General features: G+C 44.7%; 1 protein-coding gene across 2 annotated transcripts in view; it reads left to right on the plus strand.

Moving 5' to 3' along the window:
- The first annotated feature begins 557 nt into the window (after positions 1-557).
- The window catches only part of LOC138529052 (phospholipase A2 inhibitor CgMIP-I-like), a 305,005-nt gene continuing 278,589 nt past the window's right edge, over positions 558-26,973 (plus strand). The window contains exons 1-5 of one of the 2 annotated variants that reach the window (XM_069640811.1): positions 558-692; positions 3,499-3,618; positions 12,893-13,054; positions 21,719-21,868; positions 22,813-24,291. In XM_069640811.1, the coding sequence (XP_069496912.1) occupies positions 641-692; positions 3,499-3,618; positions 12,893-13,054; positions 21,719-21,868; positions 22,813-22,943 (615 nt within the window). In that variant the 5' untranslated portion in view covers positions 558-640 and the 3' untranslated portion in view covers positions 22,944-24,291. Of the gene's footprint in view, positions 693-3,498; positions 3,619-12,892; positions 13,055-21,718; positions 21,869-22,812; positions 24,292-26,973 lie in introns of those variants that run through there. The other variant, XM_069640813.1, reaches the window with a different exon arrangement.

Raw genomic sequence — 26,973 nt, forward strand, 5'->3', positions numbered from 1 at the left:
CCCTTGGTATTTTATATAACTATTTTAAATGAGTGCCTGTTTATGATTTCGGATCACATGGCATCTTTACATCAAGGGGTGCACACACAGTATTGTAGATTAAAGTACGTGTTTAATAGCCAGTGCAATAGATAGCCAATGATAGCCAAACTCATAATTTGTGGCAGTTTAAAAATTGGAGGTATTGCAAATCCTGCATATTTTTACTTGTGCTGCTATTCTCATAATGACGCCTTTTCCGTTGGTATTAAACTGTCTCTATGAAGCGCACTTGCAAGAAATGTATGTTTTTTTTAACTTAAAACATTAAGGAGTAGAAATTAAAAATGTCTATGATGAAGCAAATTGTTGGATTAGAGTGCATTACATCATGTTACATGTTTGTTTAGAAGGTTTCTGGGGGGGGGGGGGGGTGGGATGTCACTGAAGCCTGAACACAGCACCCAATCACAAAGCAGTTGTAAACAACAGGTGGTGCACTTCTGCTCCTCCTCCCATCAAGGAAGATCAGGAGGACAACCCCCTTCTGTATTTCAACATCTATAAAAGTCATGTCCTGTGGAGAAGCTGCACAGAGGATAAGAGAAGCTGCACACTTTAGGTTCCTCTGCATCACCCAGCTCCATCCACAACCAGAACCATGAGGGTGTTCCTCACAGCCACTGCCGTCCTGTTTGCCATGATCACTAGAGGTGAGATATGATTACCTGCTCTGCATTATTTTCTTCAGTCCAGGAATATTAAATTGCTTAATTTTTAACTCACACAAATGCCGAGGATCTCGAGATTCACTTATAAAAGAACAGTGTTGTAGAAGGCCCTCACCATTAGTGGTGAAAAAGGATTGGCCCTCAATTCAGCGTTGGCACGTGGTGTAATGCGCTGCAAACCCGCCATCCGCTACTGCAGTACAGAATTCTCAGTGGACCTGCAGCAATGTCTCTGAGTAGGTCGAATCTACCCGATCAGAGAAATGAAGAGAAAGCAGGGCACAGGAAGACTTTGGCCAATCATGATATACAAATATTCTGCACATGCTGATTTGGCAGAATTTCCTTCTTTCTAGCCACTGAGGTCCCTAAACCCTTTTGCCTCCTGAATGGCTAAAATGCCAGGCATTACAATCAATCAAATCCCCTCCTGTACAACCCTAAAATAGGCAATAGGGAGAATAATTCCACGTCATGAAGGTTGAAAATGCAATCTTCATTTCAGTTCTACATGTAACTCATTACAATTCACACTGAGCGATACAATTTCTTGTTAAAAGGCATTTAGCATCAGAGTGTCATGAAGGTAAACACGTGCAGTTTTCAGTTCCATTTTTTCCAGTAGCTCTGGAAAGTGCATCTTGGAGGATGTAGGTTTAGTGTGCATCATTTTCAGCATCAAAGTGTTAGGGAGGATGAAATGTTCATATTCCAGATTCAAGTATTCAAGAAGATCTGCAAAAGCCACCGTTAGTGATGGAGGTTCATGTTGCACTGCACCCCACTGCACTGCATCAGGAAGGTTGGAAAATGCAGATTTTGGTTGCAGGCCTTGCAGTCGCTCAGCACAGTGTAGAATCTTGCTCATGGTATCCAGCTCCGAGCATCAGGGTGGTTGAAAACGGTACATTCTGTTTCCAGGTCTTGCAGAAGGTCAAGAAATTGCATCTTGTGAAATGATTTTTTGGTACCCAGCCGCACTGCATCAGAAAGGCTGAATACTCTGGATTATCTTGCCAGGTGCTGCTAGCTATTTCTTTAGTAGACAACAGTGGAAACACGGGAATCATCTCTGTGAATGTTAAAAGTGAAAAAATACAACGTTTTTAGAGAATTTTTCTTAACATCCGCAACTCATGAAGAACCTTGCTTTCTTTATGCAATCACATGCCCTCCCTTCTGGAAGGAGACATGTTGAAGCACCGATGAAAAAGGTGCATGAATTGAAACTGTGATGATCATTAGTCTCTGGCATTATATCACTCACGCTCCAGAGCCCCTATCTGGTCTCCCATCTCTGCATTAGATCTGGATGAGATCTAAATCTCTATCACAACAGATCAGAACTATCTGCCCGCTACAAACCATAGCCCTGCACATGGACTAATGTGCCCTTCAAGGTGCCAACCATTATTAAAACGTTCTCGTCAGTCCAATGATAGCCCTCACAACCAAACATAAAAGCTGAAAGTCTCAAGAATTATGAGACCGGAAACAGTAATGGTAGGTTGCCAGACAAATATCAGCTGTCAGCAGAACGTTTCCCAGCTTGGAGACACTATCCCAGTGAGAGGACATCTTGTGATCATACAATGTCAAGAACTCCTGTGACTGGTCCCAGGCTCTGAGGGCTCTGTATTCTGCCACCATGTAGAGTGTGCACCTCATGAGTTGGAACCGTAGAGGAGGTAGAGCAAGGCCCCGGCTATTGGGGACTGTGAGACATTCTCTGAGGTTCTTCCTCAGCCCAGCTCTCCTTTAGTCGACTTAGAAAGTGCAAACTTTGAGATAGTGGGGATTACTTTTTAATATAATATGTACAAGACAATCTGCAGACATTGGTAGATGCTTTTGGGGATACAGCAGTTTGCATTAAGGACACACAATTTATGGCAAAATATTGTGTGGTTTATGTCCTTTCATTGTTCTGTCTCCATGATTCTCTGTTCTTTTTCCCAATTCATATATATATATATATATATATATATATATATATATATATATATATATATATATATATATATATAGTTTGCGCATGACTTGTTGGCGTAACAATATTGTAATTTCTTATGCTACCATGATAGTATAAGAAAGTGTGGGGACGTGTTGTGAAATGCATGCACCCCTGTTCACACACGTTCATTTCACGATGTTATCTCCCACAGAGACTTCACTCCGAAATAGAGTCTGCAGGGGATGAAAAAATGTCTCGCCCCCTCTGAAATAATCTCTCCCCTCCCCAGGTTCTAAAACGCAGATAAGGGGCAGAGTTTTGATCTGGATTACACTGTGAAATATATGCAACTCTGCACACACTCTCCCCCATGAGATTTAATTTATGAATTAAATGTATTATTCTGCTTCTGTGTTTCTCTGTGGCCCCTCTCCTGATAATATATGGTTTGCCTGTATCTTGTTACTGTAATAAGAGTCTACGTTCTAATGCTGTCGTGGAGCTGCGCTCCCATAGTCACTGTGGTGAGAGCGTAAACCATCATTTCTCCTTGCACAGGCATCCTCAGGTTGTGCCTTTTAAGTGAAATGCACACGAAGCTATGCAATCATTTACTACCAATACTCCTTAACAATTCTCTTTAAAATGGTCAGTTTCTCCTGTGTTTATGTGCATTCTTCTTCAGTCCTGATGAAATCAACTGACCCCATCATTTGCGTGTTTCAACGAGAAGTTGCAGAAAGAGGTTCTTCAGGAATAATAGTTTTCTATTTCTTTTGTATCGGATTAAATGTCCTTTTAAGGAAAAGCCTGAAATATCTTTTTTTCCCCTAGGAAATTGTCTCATTTGTGAACAGTGCTCCAACATGAACACTAAGAGCTGCTCTGGCTTTTTTGCGCCTTGCCCTTATGAAGCCACACATTGTGTCAAAGGTCTGGAGAACAGCACAGTTGGTGAGTGTAATACAAACTGTGGCTCTGCTGCCGCCCAAATGTAATTCATGACAATGGCGCAATTTCTTTTTCATTTTTCAACATGCCCATCCCTTGCAGTGGCGGCTGGTGTCTTTAAAAGCTGGAGGGGTGGACATTTTGCAGGGTGAATTTGTAAATGAGCGAGCACAGAAAGCGAGCCTGAACCACATTAAGGAGGGTGCACACTCCCCCGAAATATTTTGGAGAAATGGCTTCCAAAATATGCAATTTATTTCTTAAATCCACACAAACACGACCTAAAAAGCATTATGTATTGATGATGGTACTTTATTCTTATGTGTGCAAGAGTTCTGGTGTATTTTACAGCAGCTTGTATTGAGAATAGCTGGTTCTATCTTGTATGCATAAAAAAAATCATTCTATAGATGTCCAGAAAAATAATCAGTTCCTATGATGTTACTGGCATTCGTTTCCGTTCATCCTCTTACTAAGGTGGGGTTTTAGGCATTATCACAAATGGGAGAAACTAAGCTAAAATATTAGTTGTTTGCCACTTAATTAATGCAACATTTCTCCGACCTCTAATGCTATTCCTCCTTACCATTGCTTCGGTTGCAAAAGTTTAAAACACGTGAAATGCACAGGTCACAGAAATAGCACATACATATTGCATGAAGAAAAATGCATTAGAAATAGTTTTTTAAGCTTAATTTTTTTTTTAAGTGTCGCATTATCGCAACCATAACTTCATAGTCTGATAAACAATTGTGTTCAATTAAATATAACCTTCACACATTTCTGACCAGTCATGATCATTAATATGCTGGTACAGACATAATGAGCAGGCCTTTCTTAATCATACATTTATGCAGTACTATTCTAAAATGTTCTGGAGTGCAGTTACAGTATTTATCTGCACTCAACTGTCATCCCCAACCCACATGGGGAGGCTGATGGGCTATATATCTACTGTCACAGCCTTCTTGAATATTATGTAATTCTGTGCTCAAAAGAAAGTGCTATGGCAAGCCCAACTGTTCAGGCAAACGGATTGCAACCTTACACACAATGCTAAGGGATTGAACCAATTAACTCATTCAATGATGGTATAATCCACAAAGTAACTGCAAATAGCTTGTAACAGAACAACATTCAACTGTTAATCATTTTGAGAGTTTGCATACGAATTGAGCTCGTCTATTTTTCAGAGAGGCAAATTTGTCAGTAGTTTGCGTGTTGAAGTCAGAGATCTCTTGAGCTAGCGTTTTTCCATGGACAGCATGACCAACACATTTAGATGATCCTGAGTCATTGGCCCTCATTATAACACCGGCGCTAAACCATGGCGCTATTAGCACCATGGTTGCTGCCGTTAATGTAAGGCGTCCGCCATGGTGAAATGGGGAAATACCACACAATTCCAAGGTTGGCGGCGCGGTACTTCCCCATTTCACCATGGCCCTTCCCCAATCCCATTTTTGCCCCATAGGGCATAATGGGAATGGGGAAAGGCGGTAATTACGGTACCGCAAAATGCGGTACCGTAATTATCGCCAGGGTCCCTCTGCGGGTCCCTGCAATAACGGCTGGTTCCAGCCACCGTTATGGGAATTGGGCGCTAAGGGATTACCGGTACCGGTAACCTTACCGGTACCGGTAATCCCTTAGCGCCAGGGTCGTAATGACCCCCATTGTGTTTCTCAGGATTGTTTTAACTCACTGTTGTCATGGGTGTAGTGATCACTATTTTCAATAAATGCATTCTCCCACAAAAAAAGCTACTTCAAGAATGTTTTCGATGACAGATTTAAATAAAGCTATTGTCCCACTTGCACTATAGAATTCAGGTCTCTCATAAACAATTGAAAGCTCAGTGCCCAGTTATCCTTTTTTAACATTGGGTACGATTGTTGCAGTCAGCGCAACATCGAGAAAAGACTGCCTATGTGTAACAAATCGGTCACTCTGAAACAATTTGCTACCCTCCATGTGTTCAGTAAATGCAAAGCGATTTTGTGCATGTGTAACTATGATGTCACATACTTCTTTTCCACATGATTTAAGGTGGTCATATTAATGTTGCAACTTTAAAACGTTGACTCTGTAGGAAGTTTATCTTTCACATTCTCAGTGCTTTCTCGTACCCTGCCAATGCAGTTCATAGAAGTTGCAGTAGCATTCTCTACAAACACAGAATAAACAGCTTGCTTCTGAAGCTGATTATATAGAATGTCAACGTGGGGTATTATGTCATTGAACAAATAAAGGAAGAAAAGGAACTCCTTATCTTTTAGAGTTGTAATGAATCCCCAGGCCTCTTTCACAGCTTCTCTCAAAATCAAACCAGTGTTCGATGATTTTAAAGCATATAAGGAGTGCGTTCTATACTGATAGATGGACTCTACTACCTGAATATGGCAGCTCCAGTGAGTGTGCTATGGTTTTGGAAGTCTTATATCGGATACCTCACCTAGAACTTCGGTTCTTTTTTGGGGAATGGTAAAAAAATGCACAGAAGCCATACACATCACTGAAACAAAACTTTCTCGCTTGTGATATTTTGAGAAAAGCTTGTTCCATGATGAGGTTACGCTGGTGCGTACATTATGAGCATTTGGATACACTTCAGTGATTTTCTTTTGGACCCCACCAGACACCCCACTCGTCACACTTGTACCATCATATGTTTGAACAGTGGCTTTGTTTTTGTGGCAATCTTCAGGGAGAACTGTGTTACATTTTTCTATTAGGGTAGCAGTAATGGACACAAGAATCTTTCAGATGAGTAAATCCATAAGATCTTTAAACATTTCTGAATCGTTCATAAATGTAGTGATAGACTAGCACAGTCTGAGTCTTAGTGGAAACATCACTTGTATCATCTGCCTGAACAGCCACATAATATGTGCATTTTAACTGCTCTACAATGATCTCACCAGTAACTGTGAGCATGCAGTCCAGCAGCTAATTTTGAATTGTTTTGGAAGTGCCCTTAAATACTGTTGCAGTCTTTAAATGCATTTCTATTACCCTGATAATGCTGGATACACAATTCTACCAGGCCTCTAAATACACCAGGATTAAAAGAATCTTCAGTCTCATCATGGCCACGTAAAGCTAATACAAATGCGCTGCAAAAGCAAACACAGTCAATGCATTTTTACAAAATGTATCAGTCTTTACCCGCATCCTCATTATGTGTGGTCACTCTCCGGTGATAAGCCAGGAGGAGGAGACAGTGATTGAATCCAGGGAACACAGTGTGTGGGGGCCAGTGAGCAGGGGGCAAAGTGTGAGCAGAGAATTGTGGATGTGCTGGAGACGTACAGGAGTCTGACAGAAAAACATGAACACTTACTGTCAGACTCCGCCCATGCTCAGAAACTTCTGATTGGCCATTGGCTCTTTCCTGGTTGACTATATAAGAAGAATGACCTTTATTATACAGCACTCTAGCTATTATTATTACCTAACACAATGTCACAAATGTTATCAACTTGAAAAATGATGGAAAACAGAGATGACACGTGCAGGCTAACCAGAGTTCTCTGCACCTGCTCCAGGCCTGCCTTCAGTTTTCATCTTGCCCATGTGCCTCCTCCTACTTTCCGCGTATCCATCTGTCCTTCAGGGAACTCAGTCCTGTCCATAGATTGACTCCACCATCACTGTATTTCTGCATGCCTGTGGTCCTTGTGTTAGTCTGCTCTGGAGCCAGGGGGACACAGCATCTCTGCTGCACATTCTCAAGGCCCACCCCGGACCCTGCTGCATGCACCAATGTGATGCCCTTTTATGGAGGAGCTAAAAAACCACATGGCAACATGTAGCTGCTTTAATCTATCTGCCTAGGAATCAAACCCTCAATTGCATGGCCTCCCTGAGTTTCCTAGAATCTTCCAGCTCCCGCCTCAGTGAAATACCCTCTGCCAATACCGGTTAATTGCAGATCACCCTCAATTTAATATAGAGAATTGGATTTCATGAATCAGTCACACCATAATATAAGTGACAAAGTATGTGATCACTATTAGGAACCATAAGGATAAGCTGACCTGTCAGCCTCTCAGGCGGTGCATATGTGTTCAGTGGTGAAACAAATGAATGATTTAACTATATTCACATGTACCAAAAGTACAGACAGTCAAACAGTATGCCTCCCTATGATGACAACCTCCCTCTCTGAAAGGTTGCAACACAAGGCCTTATTCCTACAGAAATTTGGACAGGTGTAGTAACCCTTTCAGCTATGCTACTGGAAGGTAAATCTGTGACCTGCAAGTTGCATATCTTTACAACAGGTGCATTCATTCTTTGAGCTATTTTATTGGGAATCAAGATTGCAACCCAGTAGTCATATTGATACACTGAGATATCTCTCCAAAAAAAATGGGGAAAGAGTGCACCCAGAAGAAGGACCAGTTTTCTCCCCTTCTGCATCAAACACCCTCTTTCTGGTTCACTTGAAGCAATTTTAATCTGTTCCTAAAACATTAACATGATCATGGAACCCTAATTACTTAAGAAATAGTTTTCAGATGTTTTCCCAAACTCCAATTACAGTATTTCAGATCTCATAGATTTGCTCAGCAAGAAATTCATCATAATTAGTCTTTGAGATTGAGAGTCTTAGATTTAGCACCTTGATCAGCACCCCTTATTACTAGTTGTCTTGACTGGCCCAATAATTAGAGATCACATGTTGGGGCCATGTGCAGGCTCAACTGATGAGGGTCAGAGCACAATGTAAAACTCAAGATAAAGCTTTAGGGAGTGCGCGTGACCGTCTGCATGCACTGTTCCACACCTACATGTATACACTGTTCTATGTGTAGGTTGTTGCAGCACACTGTGCTGCGGCTGGTCTTTCATCAGACCCTAAGAGCAAGGGCTTCAATCCATTTTTTGCCATCCACTCTCAATGAAGAAATGTACCCCGAGGCTTACTAGAATGGGAATTGGCACAGCTGCAGGTTAGCATGCTTATAGGTCACTTTCTTGAACACAAGTGTTATTGCCTAGAACCTTTTCATTTTATGACATCTGTAAGGAAAGATTGTCCTTTTTGAAACTTTCCTTCATTTGACATCAATTGAACCCACAGCAAATTGCTACCGCTTGAACCCTGTACTGAATTCTGGAGGCAAGTAAAGTCGTTTTGCTTTGCTTCCCTTGCTTGACTCATCTATGTTTGGCGTAATATTCACCCCATATTGTTACCAGTGATTTGGGACTGTATTGTATTACTGTAGCACTCATTGGAGTGTTGCAGGGGTGCTATGTATACCTTCTTATTTGTCTCTAGTAACAATTGTATGACCTTTTTGAAGGGCCTATGATGGGTTGCTGGTAGTGGGCTAAGTGTTGCCATTCTTTTCATTGTATTCACATACACGTTTAATTCTTTACAGCTTATTGCCATTTTAAGTACAATGATTTTCAAATTGCCTGTGTCACATGGTTTTTGCCTTGTCCTCTGCCCATCTTGTTCTTTAGCCTTCATCCTATCACTCCGGGTCAGGAATTGCCATAAAAGGCATGCACTTTGGTTCAATCCGGCTTGCTTTCCTGGTCAAAATGAAAGTAGGTATAGACTGGCAGATATTGGCAATGAGACTGTCTTGTCTGAATCCACATTTCAGCCATTGCATGTCTGGTGCTTGGCAGATGTGAGGTCAGATGAATGGATAGACCTCGTAGTGGACATCCTTGCCACTGGTGGGCTTTGGCAGCCCTAAGCCTGAATTTGGGAAAAGACACAGGGTCCGGAAACCATTAATCAGATTGTCAACCCACCCTGAAGGAAAAAAGCACAGCAATGAAGACCCAAAAAACGTCAGCCGAGGATCAACAGTATAGCTGATGGTTAAGCCCTGAATCTCTTGCAACAATCCAAGAAGACCCTCGTCGGCTCATGGGACCAACATGGGTGAACCCCTGCATGAGACGCCTTATATTTACAAGCCATCAGAAGTGTCCTTGGACTATCCTGCGGGTTGTCCAGCTTTGCACAAGGCCTATCCAGGGCATTGGCCACCATCCAGATTTGGAGCTTGGAACTCAGATTGTCAGCTTTTGAGAAACCATCTCTACTGCTGTGGCTGCTCTCCTCCATGAAGAGGGGCTTTGTTGGAACTGTGTCTGCCTCGCCACCATATGCCTCACTTGTTTGCCTGTGAATGTGGTAAACTTCACTGCCGCCATCGTCTGCCATGACCTGAGGGTATTCCCTTGATGTGTTAACTGTTGTTGCTTCTGTCCTGCAGTGCCTGTGCTGTCCTGCTGGAAGAGCCTGACATAGACGTCAACCACTGCACCCATAGACCCTAAATCCTGTGCAATTGTACCAATGGAAAACGTAATTATAGGTATCCAGGGGTAGTCCGTCAGACATTTGGAGTTCCAGAATTGGACTTGCATACGTGTTTAATCACCAACTTCAATTATAGGGATTGTATGGGCCTAAAGTCCATCCCTATTTCTCCCTTGAATGTTCATGATTGGTGGAGTTGTGTCCAGGATCCTGCCAGGGTAACCCCTAGTGGGATTGGTTTGGGAGAGTACCCCTAAACACTTTCCACTTACATTTTAAACTCCTAAAGTGCTATATTCTAGAGCTGTATCCAATGTGTTGCCTTTGCCAATGCTTGTTCTAAGCAGTCTTCCTGCTCCCTAAACAGGTACTGAAACTATGGCTCTGATGAGGCACTAGGCCCATTTATCTGACAGAGAAGGACTGTTTAAAATATAGGGGTCTCTTTATTATAAGACAAGCTATATTGTTACTGTTTTAATGTACTGTTTTCTTACTTGACTGTTTACAGTTACAGTTTTCCTGCTTCAATGTTTTCAACTCTTTTTGCTGTGTTTCAGTATAAAGTGTGGACCACCTCACATTGAGATCACCAATTGCATACCCATATGTGTAGACAGGGTATTCTAGTGCTATTGTTTGACCTTTGCTTTACCTGTTTACAATTAAGGCCTAATAAATGAGTATAGTTGTGTAATCCTGTGTTGCAGTTTGTCTAAACAAAAGTGTCAATTACCCTGTGCATCATGTAGGATGGGATCTAAGAACTCTGCCTCAGTTATGGTTCTGAAAATCCACGTTAACAACATCCAACAGGTGGGAGATATATAAACCCTGAAAAAGTAATATTTTGAAACAGATGTGTGTACTTTGAAATCTCCATGTATTTATTATTGGGTATTTATACAGCGCCTATAAATCAAATGGTGTTTCAAGGCGCCACAAGACAAAAAGTGGACGGGGGAAGGTGAGAAAACAACAATAATGGTCGTACTAGTCCTTGTATCTTTCGGATCGTGCAAGTGCAGTAACAAGAAATGGAGGGGGAAGAGGAGTCGGGGGAGGGGGTGTGCCAGTCAGGGTGGAAGGGGAAATGCAAGGGTGGAACGGAAGAGTGGCAGCATACAAGAGCTGGGGGTGTGGGTGGGGAAGAAGAGGGCCCCTGGGGAAAGGTAAGTACTAGGGGATGCATGGAGTGCAGGGAGAGGGGACCGCATTTTAAGTGTGAGGATGGGATTGGCGAGGCTCGATAGGGATGCACACCCCACCAGGCTAATCAGAGGAAGGAGGCCCGGAAGGGCAAGTGCAGGTTAGGCGAAGGCATCAGGGAGGCTGAGGTGCTGGGGTAGACTGGCCAAGGAGGGCCCAGTGCCCAGTAGGACTCAGAAAGGACCAGACAGCCAGTCCATGCAGCAGAGGGATGAATTAGCAGGGGAGGGGGAGAGGAAAGGAAGGAAGAAGAGAAAAGGCAGGTCTTGAGAAGCTCCTGGAATTTAAGGAGATGCAGCTCAAGCCAGAGAGGGGCATGGAGGTCATTCCAGAGGGAGGCTCCTGCCGAAGAGAGGGATATGCCCCCAAGTCTCTGCTTGGAAATGCGTCTGATCTGCAGAGAGCTGGAGCGAGACGAGCAAAAGGCTCTTGCAAGGAGGTATTAGGGAGAGAGAGTTGGATGTAGCAGGGTGCCAGGCATCAGAAATCCTGGTGCATGATGCATAGGGTCTTGAACTACAACCTTGCAGCAACTGGGAGCCGGGAGCCAGTAGAGAGATTTTAGGGAAGGAGGGATTCGGTCCCTGGGTTTGAGGTCAAGGATAAGTCTCACAGTCCTATTCTGGATTAGTTGAAGGTGGAAACAGGAAGAGAAAGGTAGATTGAGGAAGAGGCTGTTCCATTAGTCGAGCTTAGAGAGGAATAGAGCTCTGGAGAAATTGAGTTTCTGGGGGAAGGTGAGGAAAGGGAGAATGCCTCTGAGAAGGTGCAGCTGAAATGGGCCTTCTTGGCAAGGTGCGCAATGTGGGGAGAGAAGGAGCGAGAGGAGTCGTAGAGGACACCAAGGTTTTTAGCCTCACAAGAGGGTGAGCAGAGGGGACCCATGGAGGGTGGCCAGAGAGTAGGAGGGAAGGAGGGAGCATGGGTCCCAATGAGAAGGATCTCAGTCTTACTGGCATTAAGGCAGAGAGCATTGGCAGCGGACCATACCTGAATAGCAGTCCGAAAGTCAGGAATGAGGGAGGAAGAAGAGGAGGGAGTGTAGGGAAGCTTGAAGGAGCGCTGCGTGTTGTCCACATAACACTGGAAGTGAGAAGAGAAGAAGGAGATTAGGTGGTCCAGAGGGGCAAGGTAGATGTTGAAGAGCCACAATGAGAGGATAGAACCCTGAGGGATGCCGAATGTGGAGAGTGTGGTAGAGGAGAGGAAAGGGCAGAGTTGAACCTGGAAAGATCGGTCAGATAGGAAGTAGGTCAACCATTCCAGAGCCAGGTCCATGATGCCAAGGGTATCACGGGGCTGATTTATGAGGGTGGCATGATTGACTGTGTCAAAGACAGAGGAAAGGTCGAGAAGGATGAGAATGGAGGGCAAGTTGGAATGGTGATTTGAGAGAAAGTCTTCATGGGTGTTCAGGAGAGCAGTTTCCGTGCCTCTGACTCCTCTGAAGCCAGACTGGTCGTCCTTGTGACCTCCATGTGGCCTCTCCCTTAACATTTTGTACATGTGATGGACACATGATCGAGAAAATAATCTTGACGAAATATTGCTCAATTCTTCAGTTCATCCCTTTTGCTAAATCCTAGTTGACGCAGTGTCCAATTGAGCTGCATGTAGTAAAATGGGGGCTTCTAAACATGAGCAAGAGCGTCTAAAGGCAGGTTAACATGGCTATTGGAAAGAAGGATTACCTCTTACATCAATCTCAGTGAAATTCCGTCTGTTACTGTTTGCTGTGATTTATTTTGAAGAATCTATGTTTTCCAACAGGTTCCAACGTCCGTCTATTTGCCTACAAGGGCTGTGTCAATCCTGCCAAACAGGCAACCTGCGGTAAAGAAGTCATCTTCAGGAGCTCACAGATGTCCTTGCACATTACGAGAGAGTGCTGCGACTCAGACTCATGCAACTCAAAGAATATCAAGCAAGCTGGTATGTAATATCAACGTGCTATGGTTGTGTGGGGAAGTGACTACATTTCTCCTGGCCACTAACATTTTGGTTTTGATTTTCATGTATTTTAATATATGCAGAGGCTCTGAATCATGCAAATAAACCTACAACTTCAATCTGTTTTATTTCTTGCTGAAAGGCGGCCAAAATAATGTTGTTAGAAGGGGTTTGTGTATTAGAATAAGGGTGCATCATGTTGTCATGCATTTTCCTGCACTTCTGTCATCCAATCAGCATTGGATTCTGTTGCTTGGGACGAACCTATTCTCAGGCCAAGGTTACAAAGTCCTTTCCTCATTGTCTATCTCAGCCTAGAGTTAGTAGAAATTATGTGTGCACTACTGATGACTCATTCCTCATTCCCCAGCATGCTCTTATGTCGTCAGTCAGAAGACAATAGCAATCTATCTCTTTATAGTGGGCCTCCAAAAAACCTCTGCATGGTGACCATCCATTTCACTCTGCTGAGGTAGAATTTGATTAGGAGGGAAGGAGGGAGTTTTGGGGTGGGGTATTCTTGCTAATTATTGAAAACCATAATTAAGATAATATGTGTCTCGTCTCGAGGTCACAGCCTATGACAGATTTTGGTTTTACCCTGAGTTTCAGTCTGAACCTTGGGTCATAAGACAATTTTCTTAGGCTCACCTGTTTGTCTTCCAAATCCACAAGAAACCCATTGAACTTCTGCCTCATGTTTATCGTGTTAGTTTTGTATTGCTAGAGGGGTAGTATTTTGGAAATTAAATGCATATAAATAAAGGTTTAGGTAGGGCAAAGTGTAAATACACATAATCACACAATCTATTGAAGTGATGTGATCACTAGATGGCCCTGTACCCACATCACATTATCTTGAATGCCAGGTTCTATGCAGGACATGTAATGCGATGGTAAGTAGGTTTTGCAGGCTTCGTGGTTGCCCATGAGGCTTGAGTACACCTTTTCTATTCACGTGGATCGAACTCTGTTCTCGGTAAGCTCACATGCTCGTTGCAGTTTCAGTTTGATCGCTCTCTATTATTGAAGTGCTGCAAGCAAATTGTCAATTTTTGTGCCTCTAATACTTGGGAGTTTGTTCTGAGTACATATGTCCTTTCACAAGGGCTTCTGCCCAGAGGACTTAATCTGAAGAGCTTTTGCCATCCGCTTGTGTTAGGGTGGGCATAGCCAGAGTGGTCACCCTACACAACCCCCAGACCTTGCATTAATGCACCTTGGTGGTTGCAGCTATCCCCTTTGCTAGCCCACCATCCACTTTAAAGGTCAGACAGGGGACATTGTATAACCCTTATTTTGTTAACTCTATTAGTTCTCCTGACATTTGGATAGCTTACTTCTGGCAACGGGGGAAACCTCTACTGATCCCCCTGAAGGCTCCAGAGGTATTTTAATTTGCTGCCCTAAGTATCCCACATGGCTAACAGGGTAAAGGTAGTTCTAAACGTGCCCTATATTATTGCAAGGTGAGTTCCCTCAGCATGCAAGTGTGTTAGCATCAAAGGTTGTTGGCAGGCTTATACTTTCTATTTGGCTGCACAGTGTGGCAGCCATTTTATAGTTTTGGGAGTCTCATGTGCCCTGCACAGGGGCAAAGTCTCTGTACAGGGTTTTAAGCCCTTTGAGGTAGCCATTTTGTTTTAAGATTGTTCTTTGTGTGATTTACTGTGAAGAACAGCTCTTTTGGCTCCTAAGTCAGCCCACATAGGCACAGAGGTGTCTTTGTGTGAGTAGCATCCAATTCTGACTGGAAACTCGTCTCCTAGACTTCCCAATTTATATCCATGTGTTTGTGTGTGAAAATTACATTTAGCTGTCATGTTCTGTTTGGTGGCTGCCAATGCCTTGAAAGGGGCATGCATTGTGTTTGGAGGCCTACGCTGGCCCAGGTGCATGTCTGGGTGTTTGTGTGTGCGTGTGTCTATGGGCATCCGTAGCCATTCATCAGAGCCTATTTAGAATCACATCTGAGTAGCTGAATGGGAAGATTCTGTCCTTCAGTTCTTTGTTATACGCCTTTGCTGCTTCCTCTATATATGCCTAAGGCAACACTCTGCTGCACTATGTCCATGGGACTCATGTCTTAGTCTCTTCCTCCCTCTAATCTTGCAGGAACAGCTTGAAACCCCTTCACTGCATCCCCTTGAGCTACTGCTTCATTTGGCTGTTACTAATGCGGAAATGGGTGCTCTTGCTGCATTTCTGGAGCCAAGTGGTATGTTGCTACTGCTCAATCTCTTCTTCTTTATCGTGAGGCATCCAGGCCTGGACCCTGCAATTGCTCTTCACCTAGAGACCGATCTACCTCCAGTCCGCAAACCCTTTTTCTCCACTCGGGCATTAACGGCATGCATCAAAAAGGCTGTACTGTAATACCTCCCTACTGCTCAATCACTGCTATTCATACTCATTGTAGTCATCTTGTGGGGGTCTTCTGAAAGTACCTTTGTCAATGTTACCAGCCTTCTATGCCCAAATATGCTCTTCAGTCCATGGATCAGGCATCAGAATGGTGACCAGTAAGCCTGATGACTCATTTGTCTATTGCATCCTCAAACTGTTGGCCATTTCCTCAACTTTCTGCAGTCTTCTTCAGATTTTTGGGTCTTCGGGCATCCAGTCAATTTTTGCGGTCCATCTTCCATCATTGTGGGTTCTGTTTACAGTCCATCTTCCAATGCACCCACTCTGTGACTTTGTGCATAAAGAGGTCTGGGAAACCCTCTACCGGTACGTACATGGCCCATTGACCTGTTCTTTTGTGGATGGCCCCCAGGAGGGTCTCAACCACGCTTTAGCTCACTATGCTTTCCACAGAGGAGAAATTTCCATACACATACCACTCTTTGTCCCACCCATAGGTAGTCCAGCACCGAAATGGTAGGCAATTCTCCTCTGAACAAGAGTACCAACAGCAACCCCATACACGTGTTTCGGCCTAGTCGGGCCTCATCAGTGAGGTGGAGCTGTGCCTCTCTAAGCACAGTGAGCAAGGGGGTCCACGTCTGGATTACCCAGGTAACTTAGGGTGAGAACCCAATATACCCAAAAAATGCATAAAGGGGTCTGGGAAACCCTCTACCGGTACGAAAACGGCCCATTGACCTGTTCTTGGGTGGATGGCCCCCGGGAGGGTCTCAACCACGCTTTAGCTCACTGTGCTTTCCACAGAGGAGAAATGTCCATACACATATCACTCTTTGGGGGTCATTACGACCCAGGTGGTAAGTTACCGCCTGGGTCGTACCTTTACCACCATGGCGTAAACTATGTTTACGCCATGGTGGTTGGCGGACTTACCGCCCCATTCCGAGGTTGGCGGGGCGGTAAGTCCCCAATCCCCATTTACCCTTCCCCATTCCCATTTTTGCCCCATAGGGCATAATGGGAGTGGGGAAGGCGTTAATTACGCCACCGTAAATTACGGTGGCATAATTAAAATCAAGGTCCCTTAGCGCCATGGATTTTAACACCTGCTAAAGGCAGGTGTTAAAACATCCATGGCGCTAAGGGACCTCGGAATCAGGCGGTAAGGGTCGGCGCTGTTTACGCCGCTGTAAACCCCTTACCGCCTGAGTCGTAATGAGACCCTTTGTCCGACCCGTAGGTAGTCCAGCACCAAAATGGTAGGCAATTCTCCTCTGAACAAGAGTACCAACAGCAACCCCACACACGTGTTTCGGCCTAGTCAGGCCTCATCAGTGAGGTGGAGCTGTGCCTCTCTAAGCACAGTGAGCAAGGGGTCCACGTCTGGATTACCCTGGTAACTTAGGGTGAGATCCCAAAGTACCGGAAATGTGCATAAAGAGGTCTGGGAAACCCTCTACCGGAACGAAAAAAGCCCATTGACCTGTTCTTGGGTGGATGGCCCCCAGGAGGGTCTCAACCACGCTTTAGCTCACTGTGCTTTCCACAGAGGAGACATTTCCATACACATATCACTCTTTGTGCCACCCGTAGGTAGTCCAGCACCGAAATGGTAGGCAATTCTCCTCTAAACAAGAGTACCAACAACAATCCTATGCTGTTCCAACCTGCCACTTCATTCTTCTCCCATGGGAGATACTTCGCTGTCACCATCAAGTTCCTCTCCAGGCAATGATGCCAGAAATCTTTCACTAACTCGGCCAACATCTTGGATTTCATCACCCCTAGCCGGTTGATGTACCAAACTTCTGAGATATTGTCCAGGAACACACAGCATTTGGCTTTGTCTCTGGCAAATGCCCACATTGCAAATGACCCTGCAAGTAGCTCCAAACAGTTTATGTGAAGCTTCAATTCCTCGTCGTATCGTTTGCTTCCTATCTCTAGCTCTCTGCATCTGGCTCCCGAGCTGGCCCTGCTTGCATCGGATTCTATGACTAATTCTGGGACGACGCCAAATATGACGCCACCCTTTCAAGCTTCTATGTTCTGTAACCACCATGTCTTGGCTTCCTCATCTAGTGTCACCAACTGATGATACCTTACTCCACCGTGGAGATGTCTGATTTTCAGCCTCTGGAGCGCTCTATAATGTAACGGCCTGGGAAAGATCACCTGAATGGATGCCGCTAGCAGCCCCATTACTCTGGCTAGATTGCAAAGAGAAATATTCTTCTCGTTGGGAACTAATCTTGGCTCCTTCATGATCGCTCTCATTTTTGGAGCTGGTAGCTCTAGAGTTGCCTTCCTGGTGTCTATGATAAAACCCAGAAACTTGAATCGCTGGTTGGGGTTCAACTGAGAGTTGTCTTGATTGATCAGAAACCCTAGTGAAGTGAGGTGCATAGACACCCATCGCACTTGCTCTTGTAACACTATCCTGTAGTGCACAAGGATAAGAATATCGTCCAAATACACTATGATCTGCATGCCTTTGTCTCGTATAGCTGCTGCTAGCAGCCTCATTACTTTGGGGAACCCCAGAGCACTGAGGCCAGCCCCGAAGGGAAGACACTTGAATTGCTAGCTCTCCCCCTTCCAATGGAAGCAGAGAAAATGCTGGTGTTTTCGCTGCTATGGGAATGGTGAGGTATGCATCCTTGAGATCTAACCTTGCTAGCCAATCCCCCGTTGGAGCAAGTCTTGAAGGAGACAAATCCCCTCCATCTTAAAGTTTCTGTAAGGTAGGCAACCGTTGAGCTCCTTCAAGTTGATCGCTGGCGTCAACTTCCCCTTTTTGTACACGAGAAACATATTGCTGAAAAACTCAGGCCCATCTTGCATGCTGCGCTCTATCATGTCCGCGTCCCATAAGCTGCTCAGCTCTGCATGTAGGAGATCTACCTCTCCCTGTGCTAACTGGATGGGACGAGATACCTGTCTCTCAATGGGGCAAATCACGAACTCTAATTGCAAATCTGTTACTGCTTGTAAAACCCAAGAGTCGCTTGACAATTCCTGCCATTTGTTTATGAATAGTCCTGTCCTGCCCCCACTGCAGGGCTGCGTTCGCATTGTGCACTTTCCACCGGAGGCACCTTGGTGTCTGAAGCAAACACGTCTTCTGCGACCTCTCGGATGAGGGCACCGATAGGGAAGAAGGAGTCCTGCTGCCTCGTTTCCCATTATTGAGCTTTTAGTCCTTGAAATCTGTGCAGCAAGGAGAAGCGACCAGTCGGGCAACCTCTATATCAACCAGTTTGTGCAACAACCCTTACAGGGAAAATCTTTTGGATTGATGATTGAGCTTTCGCTAAAGCTGTGTGTGTACCCACAAACCTTTTCATCTCCTTTACACCTTGACCGGCCTCATATACTGCCAGGTTGCCCAGTTTACTATCTATTTTTAAAAGTAAACTATGTATACTTTTGGAAGATAGCGCACAGTTGAAGTTGCCCAGGAGGAATACTGCCGCTACACCCCGTAGGCTAGGGTCTGGGCATCCACAGGCTCTCCCGTGTCTTTGGACCTCGCAGCGAGGTCCACTATTTTTGCAATGGGCCCACTAGGTCCAGCAGTTTATCATGGCATCCCTTCCAGGCTCGGTCTACTTCTTTCCTCATGGCTCTGGTCCCTTTAGTGACACAGGTAACCATCTTTGCGTCTAGTTCTGGGGTGTCTGTCACTTTGCCGGGCAGGTCTGGCCTTGGACACTCCGCCCTCATGCAAACTCTCACTTCTCTTTCTAGGGGCTTCCAAATGCGCTGCGCTACATAAGATGCCACCTTGGTGAGGGCAACCAGTCTGTAGACTTGGGATGCCTAATGACCTCGGGATCAAAATTATCTCCTTCCTCCCCTTCTTCTGGGGTTACAGTTTTTTTGATCTTTGTATTGAGCCTGCTTGCTTGGACCTTCTCTTATGCAGTCTTCTGCATCATCGCCCTCCTCACTATTAGGGGGGGAGGGGACAGAAGGTTTGGCACTGCCGACGTTAACAGAAAGGTGCTTTTCAATTTGCTAAGAGCATCTGCAACCTCATGGGGCTTAGATTGGTCCCCTTCCAGATGGCCCGGGGGAGTAGAAGAGGACAACCTCTTCTGGGCCTTATCCTTCCCGTTGCTTGCAAACCCTTTCTTGGGGTGTAATGCTGTCGTCCCCTCTCCTGGGCTTCTAGCTCTCATTTTCCTCTTTTTATTCACATGGCCTCACTGTGCCTTTATCCACAAGGAGAGATTCCAGCACCTACAAGCGTTCCTGCAATCCTTTGAACCCATTAGAGACTTCTACAACCAGGGAATCACTTTTTTAAACTGAGGGACAAATCCCTGTCCACATCGGACAAGTCATCTGTAAAGTCCTCCTCACTCCACTCTGGGGCGGAACTTTCAGGCTCCTTGGGGCTGACTGTCAAATGTGACTGCCTCAGCTTGAACTCAGCAATCTGCAGATGATACTTTCAGCCTATGCTTGGACTTAGTTAGCTGACTCAAAACACACCAGGGGCCTTTGGGATAGTCTGCTGCCTGTGTAGGGCTCCACAATATAGTACGAGCTTCTCGATAGACTGCAATTAACTGCTGCAGTGAATTGCACAACTAGACTCTGTGCCGAGAGGAAGGCTGCTGCCTACCATGACGCTTCACTGTATCGTGGCCTATAAATCAGGAAGCGTGACGTGGCAAGGGGCGTTCCTAGGCATCTGCTCAACAAGCCAAGGCTCTGATCATATAATAATGCTGACAGACAGCGCGACAGGTGCGAGTCTAAAGAGGCCCGCACTGCCTTTGCTTTGAATGGGGAACCAATGCCTGGTGTGAGCGTGCTCGCCCACGGCTCGGTGCTGCTCGCTTTGCTATGCCTAAATACAAAACCAAATTGCTCTAATCGCTGAACGCAACCCCTGCTATTCGCTCATGCACTAGTTAATACAATGTACCCAGGTACTTCCTAGCACTCACGCTGCACATCTATAAAACGACGCATGCAACTTGTAACATTCATTATCAGTATGGCTTGAAAATAAATACGTACTAAAGCTCTAAATACAAGCTAAGGCAAATGGGTACTTATCTGCTGAGGAGCAGCAAAGGAAAGAGGAAGGGACCCAGGCAGGATGTGGCTCATGGAGGATAGCTGGGTCTGGATTGGTGAATTAAGAGTTGGACAAAACTACTGAACACTAGGGACTTATGGGGTTTTGTAGTCCATCATGTTGATGTTTTGTTGTTAATGGTTTCTGTTTGAAAAAAAAACCCAGAAAAGTTGAGTTTTTAAGAGCTGCGGATGAGTAAACATTAAAGAAAGTAAAGCATAATTCTCGCCTCCGTTCTTGACATAGATTCTCATGCAACAAAACCCTTTAAATTCAGAGAAAATAGCTGAAGTAATGCTAAGATGCCAATGCAACACAAGTCATGAAATTCGGCAGGTGCTGGAAACTGCACCACCTTAACTATGAGGCCCGCACTGCAGAGCCAGCAATGGACCAGTACCAAAATGTTGCCTCTAAAATTGCGACTATTTCATTAACGCGCCTTTGCGTGGTAATGAAATGTCGTCGCCTGCTACACCGAATAATGGAACTGGGGTTGCCCCCCGCTCCCTTTTGTCGGTGTAGTGGGGGTCAGGGATTGCAGGGGTGTCCCCCACTTCCATTAGATAAGAGCGGGGGACAATAAAGAAAAAAAAAGAAAAAAGGACCATGCAACGCCAGTTTAGACCCACGTTAGTGGGCGAGAACTGACGCTGCAGGATCGGGGGAGAGACGGCGGCACACTTCACGGTGTGCCTCCGGAATGTTAAGTGGGTCGGGGGAGGCAGTTGCAGGGGATGCAGGGCACAGCAATCTATGTGATCACCTGCCACAACATAGTGGATTTCGGCAATTTAATTGTCGGCATTATGGGCAGCACAGTGATCACATAGATTCCCAGCAATCACCCTGATGATTTCACAAATGACATTTCTGATAATATCACAATTGACATCACTTATGGTATCATGAGTGACATCCCTGATACAGCAGATCACGCATGCAAGAAAGAGAGATGCAACATTTAAAAACCGTGTTTCTGCATATAAGGATGGATTCGGGTGCAAAGCTTGGTTGGAGTTTGCATTTAAAATACTGCCCATTTACAACCATGGTGTTCTTCCACATCAGAGTTACTCTGTATTGACAGAGCATTTGGCATGATGAGCCTCTAATTGAATTTTTCAGATATAATATAAGATTGCTCTGATGTACCATTTGCTTTCCTCGATGTCCTTTAGCTCTTCGTAGTAGCCAGACCCCTAATGGATTCAAGTGTTCAGACTGCAGCACTGACCAGTCCTCTAATGGTTGTGCATCTGTCACAGAGCTTCAATGCCAAGGGAATGAGAACCGATGTGCCTCCTTCATGGGAACAGCATCAAGACCAGGTGAACCCAAGTGGTGATTTTTTTTGTATGACTGATGGAGGGCTCAACTGTGACATATGTGTCAATTTTATGTCTGCGTGTTCAAATATCATTCAGGTGGACTAAAACTTTTATGTATGACATTGAGCACAATATGTACCTACTTTATGGCAGCCTAAATCTCAAAGTCCATTGATTAATATCCACAGAGAAGAGACCACTTGGAAGCACAGAGAGTTGAATCATGCACAACATGTTGTGTATCCCTTTGGATTTCAGCCGGCTTGGAAAATGATTTTAGGGCGTTCATGCGTATTGAAGACTGGTGAATCTCTAACAGAGGTTGTTCCACTGGCCTTTGGAAGTTTCATGCTTTTGCGACTACTGTGGGCCTCATTACGAGCATTCCGGTCTGGTAACAACGTTGCCGGTATGCGTATAACTGTACTTTACAAACTATGAACTGAACTCCTATATCCCTAGTTGGGAACATAAAGAGAGCGACTGTTTGGCTCGGTATGATTACCCAGCCTTTTGTTTCACAGATTTTTTGAGTCAGGGTGTCTCCAGATTCTTCACAGTGAGATCCTGAACACTCAAGTATTAATTTTGAAATTGTTTCTCTCTACCATTTTTTTGAAGTTTTTGGAAACAAAATTAACATTGTGGTGCCCACTCATTTTTCGCCTAGCTACTTTTTATCCCCAGCCTCCTATCCACTTGAGACCATCCTGTGCATGCATGGCCAGGCTTCCCCTTTCAGGGCATGGGTGAGAGGTAGGGATAATTCAACTCCACCCTCAAGTGGAAAATCATGAGTTTCACTGCGTTTTGGCAACTGGCTCTTATGTATATCCCTTGTCTGCATGTAGTCAAATGTGTAAACTGTGTGATATGCAAATGATTTTACTGGTTAACTTACTCATTAACTATCTCATTCACTATGCATTGTTCTTATATTGCAGGTGATGATGTCAGAAGATACACCGTACTCACATGTGCTACAAAAGATGCCTGTGAGGTTGGAATTAGCAGCATGGAAGGGACTCACGTTTACAATTTTAATTTAGAGTGTTCAGATCCAATTATAGCTTAAAGCCATTACTGCCACCCACTATAATCTAATTCCCCAGCCTTTGCATAGTAATTAGAAATTGTGCTATTGTTAGCATGTATGAAGCTTGCGGGACCTGAATCACTAATGCAGAGAATCTGCTTTCATGAAGAGGAACATTGCAGATTTGACCCTCTCTGACCTCCTTTCTGTATCTATGGGGCACACTGTAGAAGAATGTAATAGAGACAATCATGTTATTTGTGGGACACTGACGTCACAAGTGGCCATCTTAGTTTCATCGTCAAAGGAGCCAGTCTCCTCCACTTGGGGCATCAGATTATCAGCTGGAGGCCTGATGTCCATTGTGACTGGATTGTTTGATGAAAGTAAAGCATGCACATTGAACCCATATTAAGAGATGTGATGGCTATATCCTCTGAGAGCCATGGTCTTAGGAAATGCATAGCCACTGAAACACACTGCTCAAGTGAAATTGATATGTGTCTACACTTTGCCATATACAGCTTCATCACTGCACTTGCATGCATGACAACCTCTCATTCCTGTCTCCATCTTGAAATTCTTTTTTGCTGGCTGACCTACAACTAATCCATTGAAATTTATGAGATATGGTTTCGGGTAGAATACCTAACTGAACAAACTTTGAGGTTGCCCTCCACTTCTTCTCTGGCCAGCCTTATGTCCTATTCAAACCATTACAAAGATTCAGCAGATTGTTGATGATTTGCCCAGACTTCTCCCGCTTTGAAGAAGCAGCCCTGTACAATATCCTACTTCCTTACACTGCTCATGTAAATCTCTCCACAGATGGCCGCCACAGGCATAGCCACTAACATGACTAGGCTCTACTCCTTAGTTCTATTACACTCCTCCACATCAGCAAATAATCACACTCAAACCACTTCAACCTGCCTGATTTTAGGTTCTTTCTTTTGGATATCATAATACTCTGATGTCTCTGCCAAACCAATAGAAGCAGATTGGCACACAGTACACAGGAACTTCTGGCCTGCACCCATCAATATCACAGGTTTTGCATCTGCCTCTCCCGCAATCCCACTAACAAACCCACCATTTTCCCAGTGAGCAATGCCCAGCAAGGCCAACACACATGGTAGATATGATCTATATATAATATTTTACATTGTATTATATTAAAACACACCAATATAATATCTCAGCTTTCTTCTGCTTCAGGGTCAAAACCTCTGCTATGAAATGTTGTGGCCTTTCTGCCACAATTGTGTTGACAAAGATGAAATATGAGAACACAAGTCTTCCTTCCCATGAACAGCACATTGTGCAGAGCTTGTCTATACTTATCATGTTGAACAAATAAATATGTTTTGATTTCAGTTACTGCAAATATGAGTATGTCATTCTTGCAGAAATAATGTGTTTTCACAAGAGAATAAAACAAACAAATTAAGGTAACATGCCGCTGATGATTGTGAATTTAAGAATAATAGTCGATCCGGCAGGCAGGATCGGGTGGTAATGGCCTAGGGCCCAAGGTACAGGCCTGAGCACAGGGAGGGCTTTACCGATGGACCCTGGTGCCGTTACCACTTGATCTGTCCGGCCGGACTTGATATCATTGCTCTTGGCATCCTGGGTTTGCAATCCAGAAACCTGGGGTGCTAAACGCAAAGTATTTTGTTTCAATGAACGGGGCTCCTTGTGATGTCCGATTCATTGATACAAAATACTTAAGATGGCCGCTATGGATCATGAAGGCGGAGCTCATATTTATGCCATCCCATCTGATGCTCTGAAAACCGCTTTCAATACTATTGTCAAGAAATAGAAACTGACTATCTTCTCTCTCTGATAAGGTGACTGCCTACAACACGTGAATCTCCAATGCCAGCTCGAACTCACAAGAAATCTTTAGAATCCTGAGAAAAGTGGAAACACCATCCACACTGCCCTCTTCCATCACTAAAGATGAGTCCTGGTGCAACAGCATACAAAAATATATGCGAGCCAACACCAGAACCCTCCAACAGAAAATAAAGTCCAAACAAACTCTCATCACTTCCCCACATCTTCCTCCCCCTGCCAAAATCCCATCCTCACCCACTTTCCACTTCATGGATATGTCAGAAAAAGAAACAGCCAAAATACTCAATGAATTGAAACCCTCTAAATGCAAAGAACAAATATGCCCCCCCCCCCGAACATCATCAAAGACTGTTCGGAAACCCTAATCCATTCATCACCAAATTCATAAATGCTTCCTTCTCTTCAGGTAAAGTCCCAACCAACCTAAAAGAATCGTGGATTCTCCCATACTTAAAAAGCCCCTGCTAGACCACTAAGATCCCAACAAACACCGCCCCATCACAACAGTCCCCTTCCTTCTCAAAAACCTCGACAGGGCAGCCTATGAACAAATTCAAGCCTTCTTGAAATCCAACCACATCCTAGGAATGCACCAATCTGGTTTCAGACCAGTTCACGGAACTGAATCGGCACTCCTGGACCTAAATAAACATCTGGACGCCTTCAAAGATGAAAGCAAGCCGACTCTGTTACTCCTACCCTCTGCCACCACCTCAAGTCAGCCGCTCACTTCTCCCAAGAGGCCACAACCTGGATAGCCTCCTTCTTGGAGGGAAGAATCATGAGAGTCTTCTCAAACTTTGCCAGCGCCCCTCCCACACCCATCCCATGTGGCGTCCCACAAGATGCCTGCGTCTCCTCCTCCCTCTACAACATTTTCACCAAACCCCTCTTTGACCTCCTTCATTCCATTGGCATAGCCTAGACCAAGTATGCCGATGACACTCAAATCCTTCTCCCCACCACCGGCACCAATGACACAGATTCCCGCGCAATCAACTATATTCATGCTACTATTCAAGCCTGGATGGCCATGAATCATCTCTGCCTCAATGACGCCAAAACGGAGATCCTACTGGCGGGATCTCTGACCATGCTGAAAAAACTAGATCCCCAATACTCGCCTTCACCATTAATGGCATCCGCATTTCTGTCTCGACTTCAGTCAAAACTCTTGGTGCATATTTGGATGCCTCCCTCAACCTCACCGGACAAGTAAATGCTATTGCCTCCTCTGCGGCTTACACAGCCAAGCTCATTAATGCTTCCAAACATTTGATTTCACCGCCCAGCTCCGTCACCATCGCCAGAGCAATCACTGGTGCAAGGCTTGATTACTGCAATGCTCTATTCACTGCAACCTCAAAAAAACCATCAAGAGACTACAGGCGATTCAAAACAATGCCCTGCACACAGCGCTCGATATTCCTAGAAATGCTCACATCATAGCCACAAGAAAGGAAGCGCACTGGCTACCCATCCGGGCAATAATTCTCTTCAAAACTATCCATCACCCATTAATGCCTTGAAAACACTGCCCCAAAATACGTGTCCCAAAGAATTATGAGACCCACCTCTACCAGAGCAGTAAGATCGATCCACGCCCACCGCATTGTCCCTTCCTTGGTCAAACCAGGCAAAGGAGGAGGGTCCAGCTTTTCTGCAGCTGCAGCACATCATTGGAATGCGCTCCCACCTACACTGAAAGCAATAGAATCCTACTGGCCTTTCCAAAAAACCCTAAAGACTTCTCTTTGCCTAATTGACACTGCAAGATGAACGAAAGACTAAACCCATAAACTACAATATTTCATGTGTTACTGGTTCCTTTATTGCGCCCTGATGCCCCAGGTCTAAGATGCTCTACAAATGTAAAAATAAAATAAATAATTTAAATGAATAAATATTGAGCCCCGTCTTTCATTTCCATGGTGGCCAGCAGGGACAAGGAGCGGCAGCAGCGGCGGCGGCAAGTGCCACCCCCACTGAGGTAACCAGCTAAGTGGGGCTGGGAGGGAAGTTGAAATTTGAAGTGAATTGTGGGTGAGGGTGAGGGGAAGAAGGCGGAGGGAGAGAAGCAGCCATCAGGTTGCTCGGAACACGTGCCTGGATCGGTAGATTCAGCTGGCGATCCAAGCAACCTGATTGGTTGCGTCCCTCGCCCCGGCTGCTTATAGACATTGAGATCTAAAAATAAAGGTTC

Source organism: Ambystoma mexicanum, chromosome 1q (genome assembly GCF_040938575.1).
Source record: "Ambystoma mexicanum isolate Mex_15411 chromosome 1q, UKY_AmexF1_1, whole genome shotgun sequence".
Taxonomy (NCBI): Eukaryota; Metazoa; Chordata; class Amphibia; order Caudata; family Ambystomatidae; genus Ambystoma; species Ambystoma mexicanum.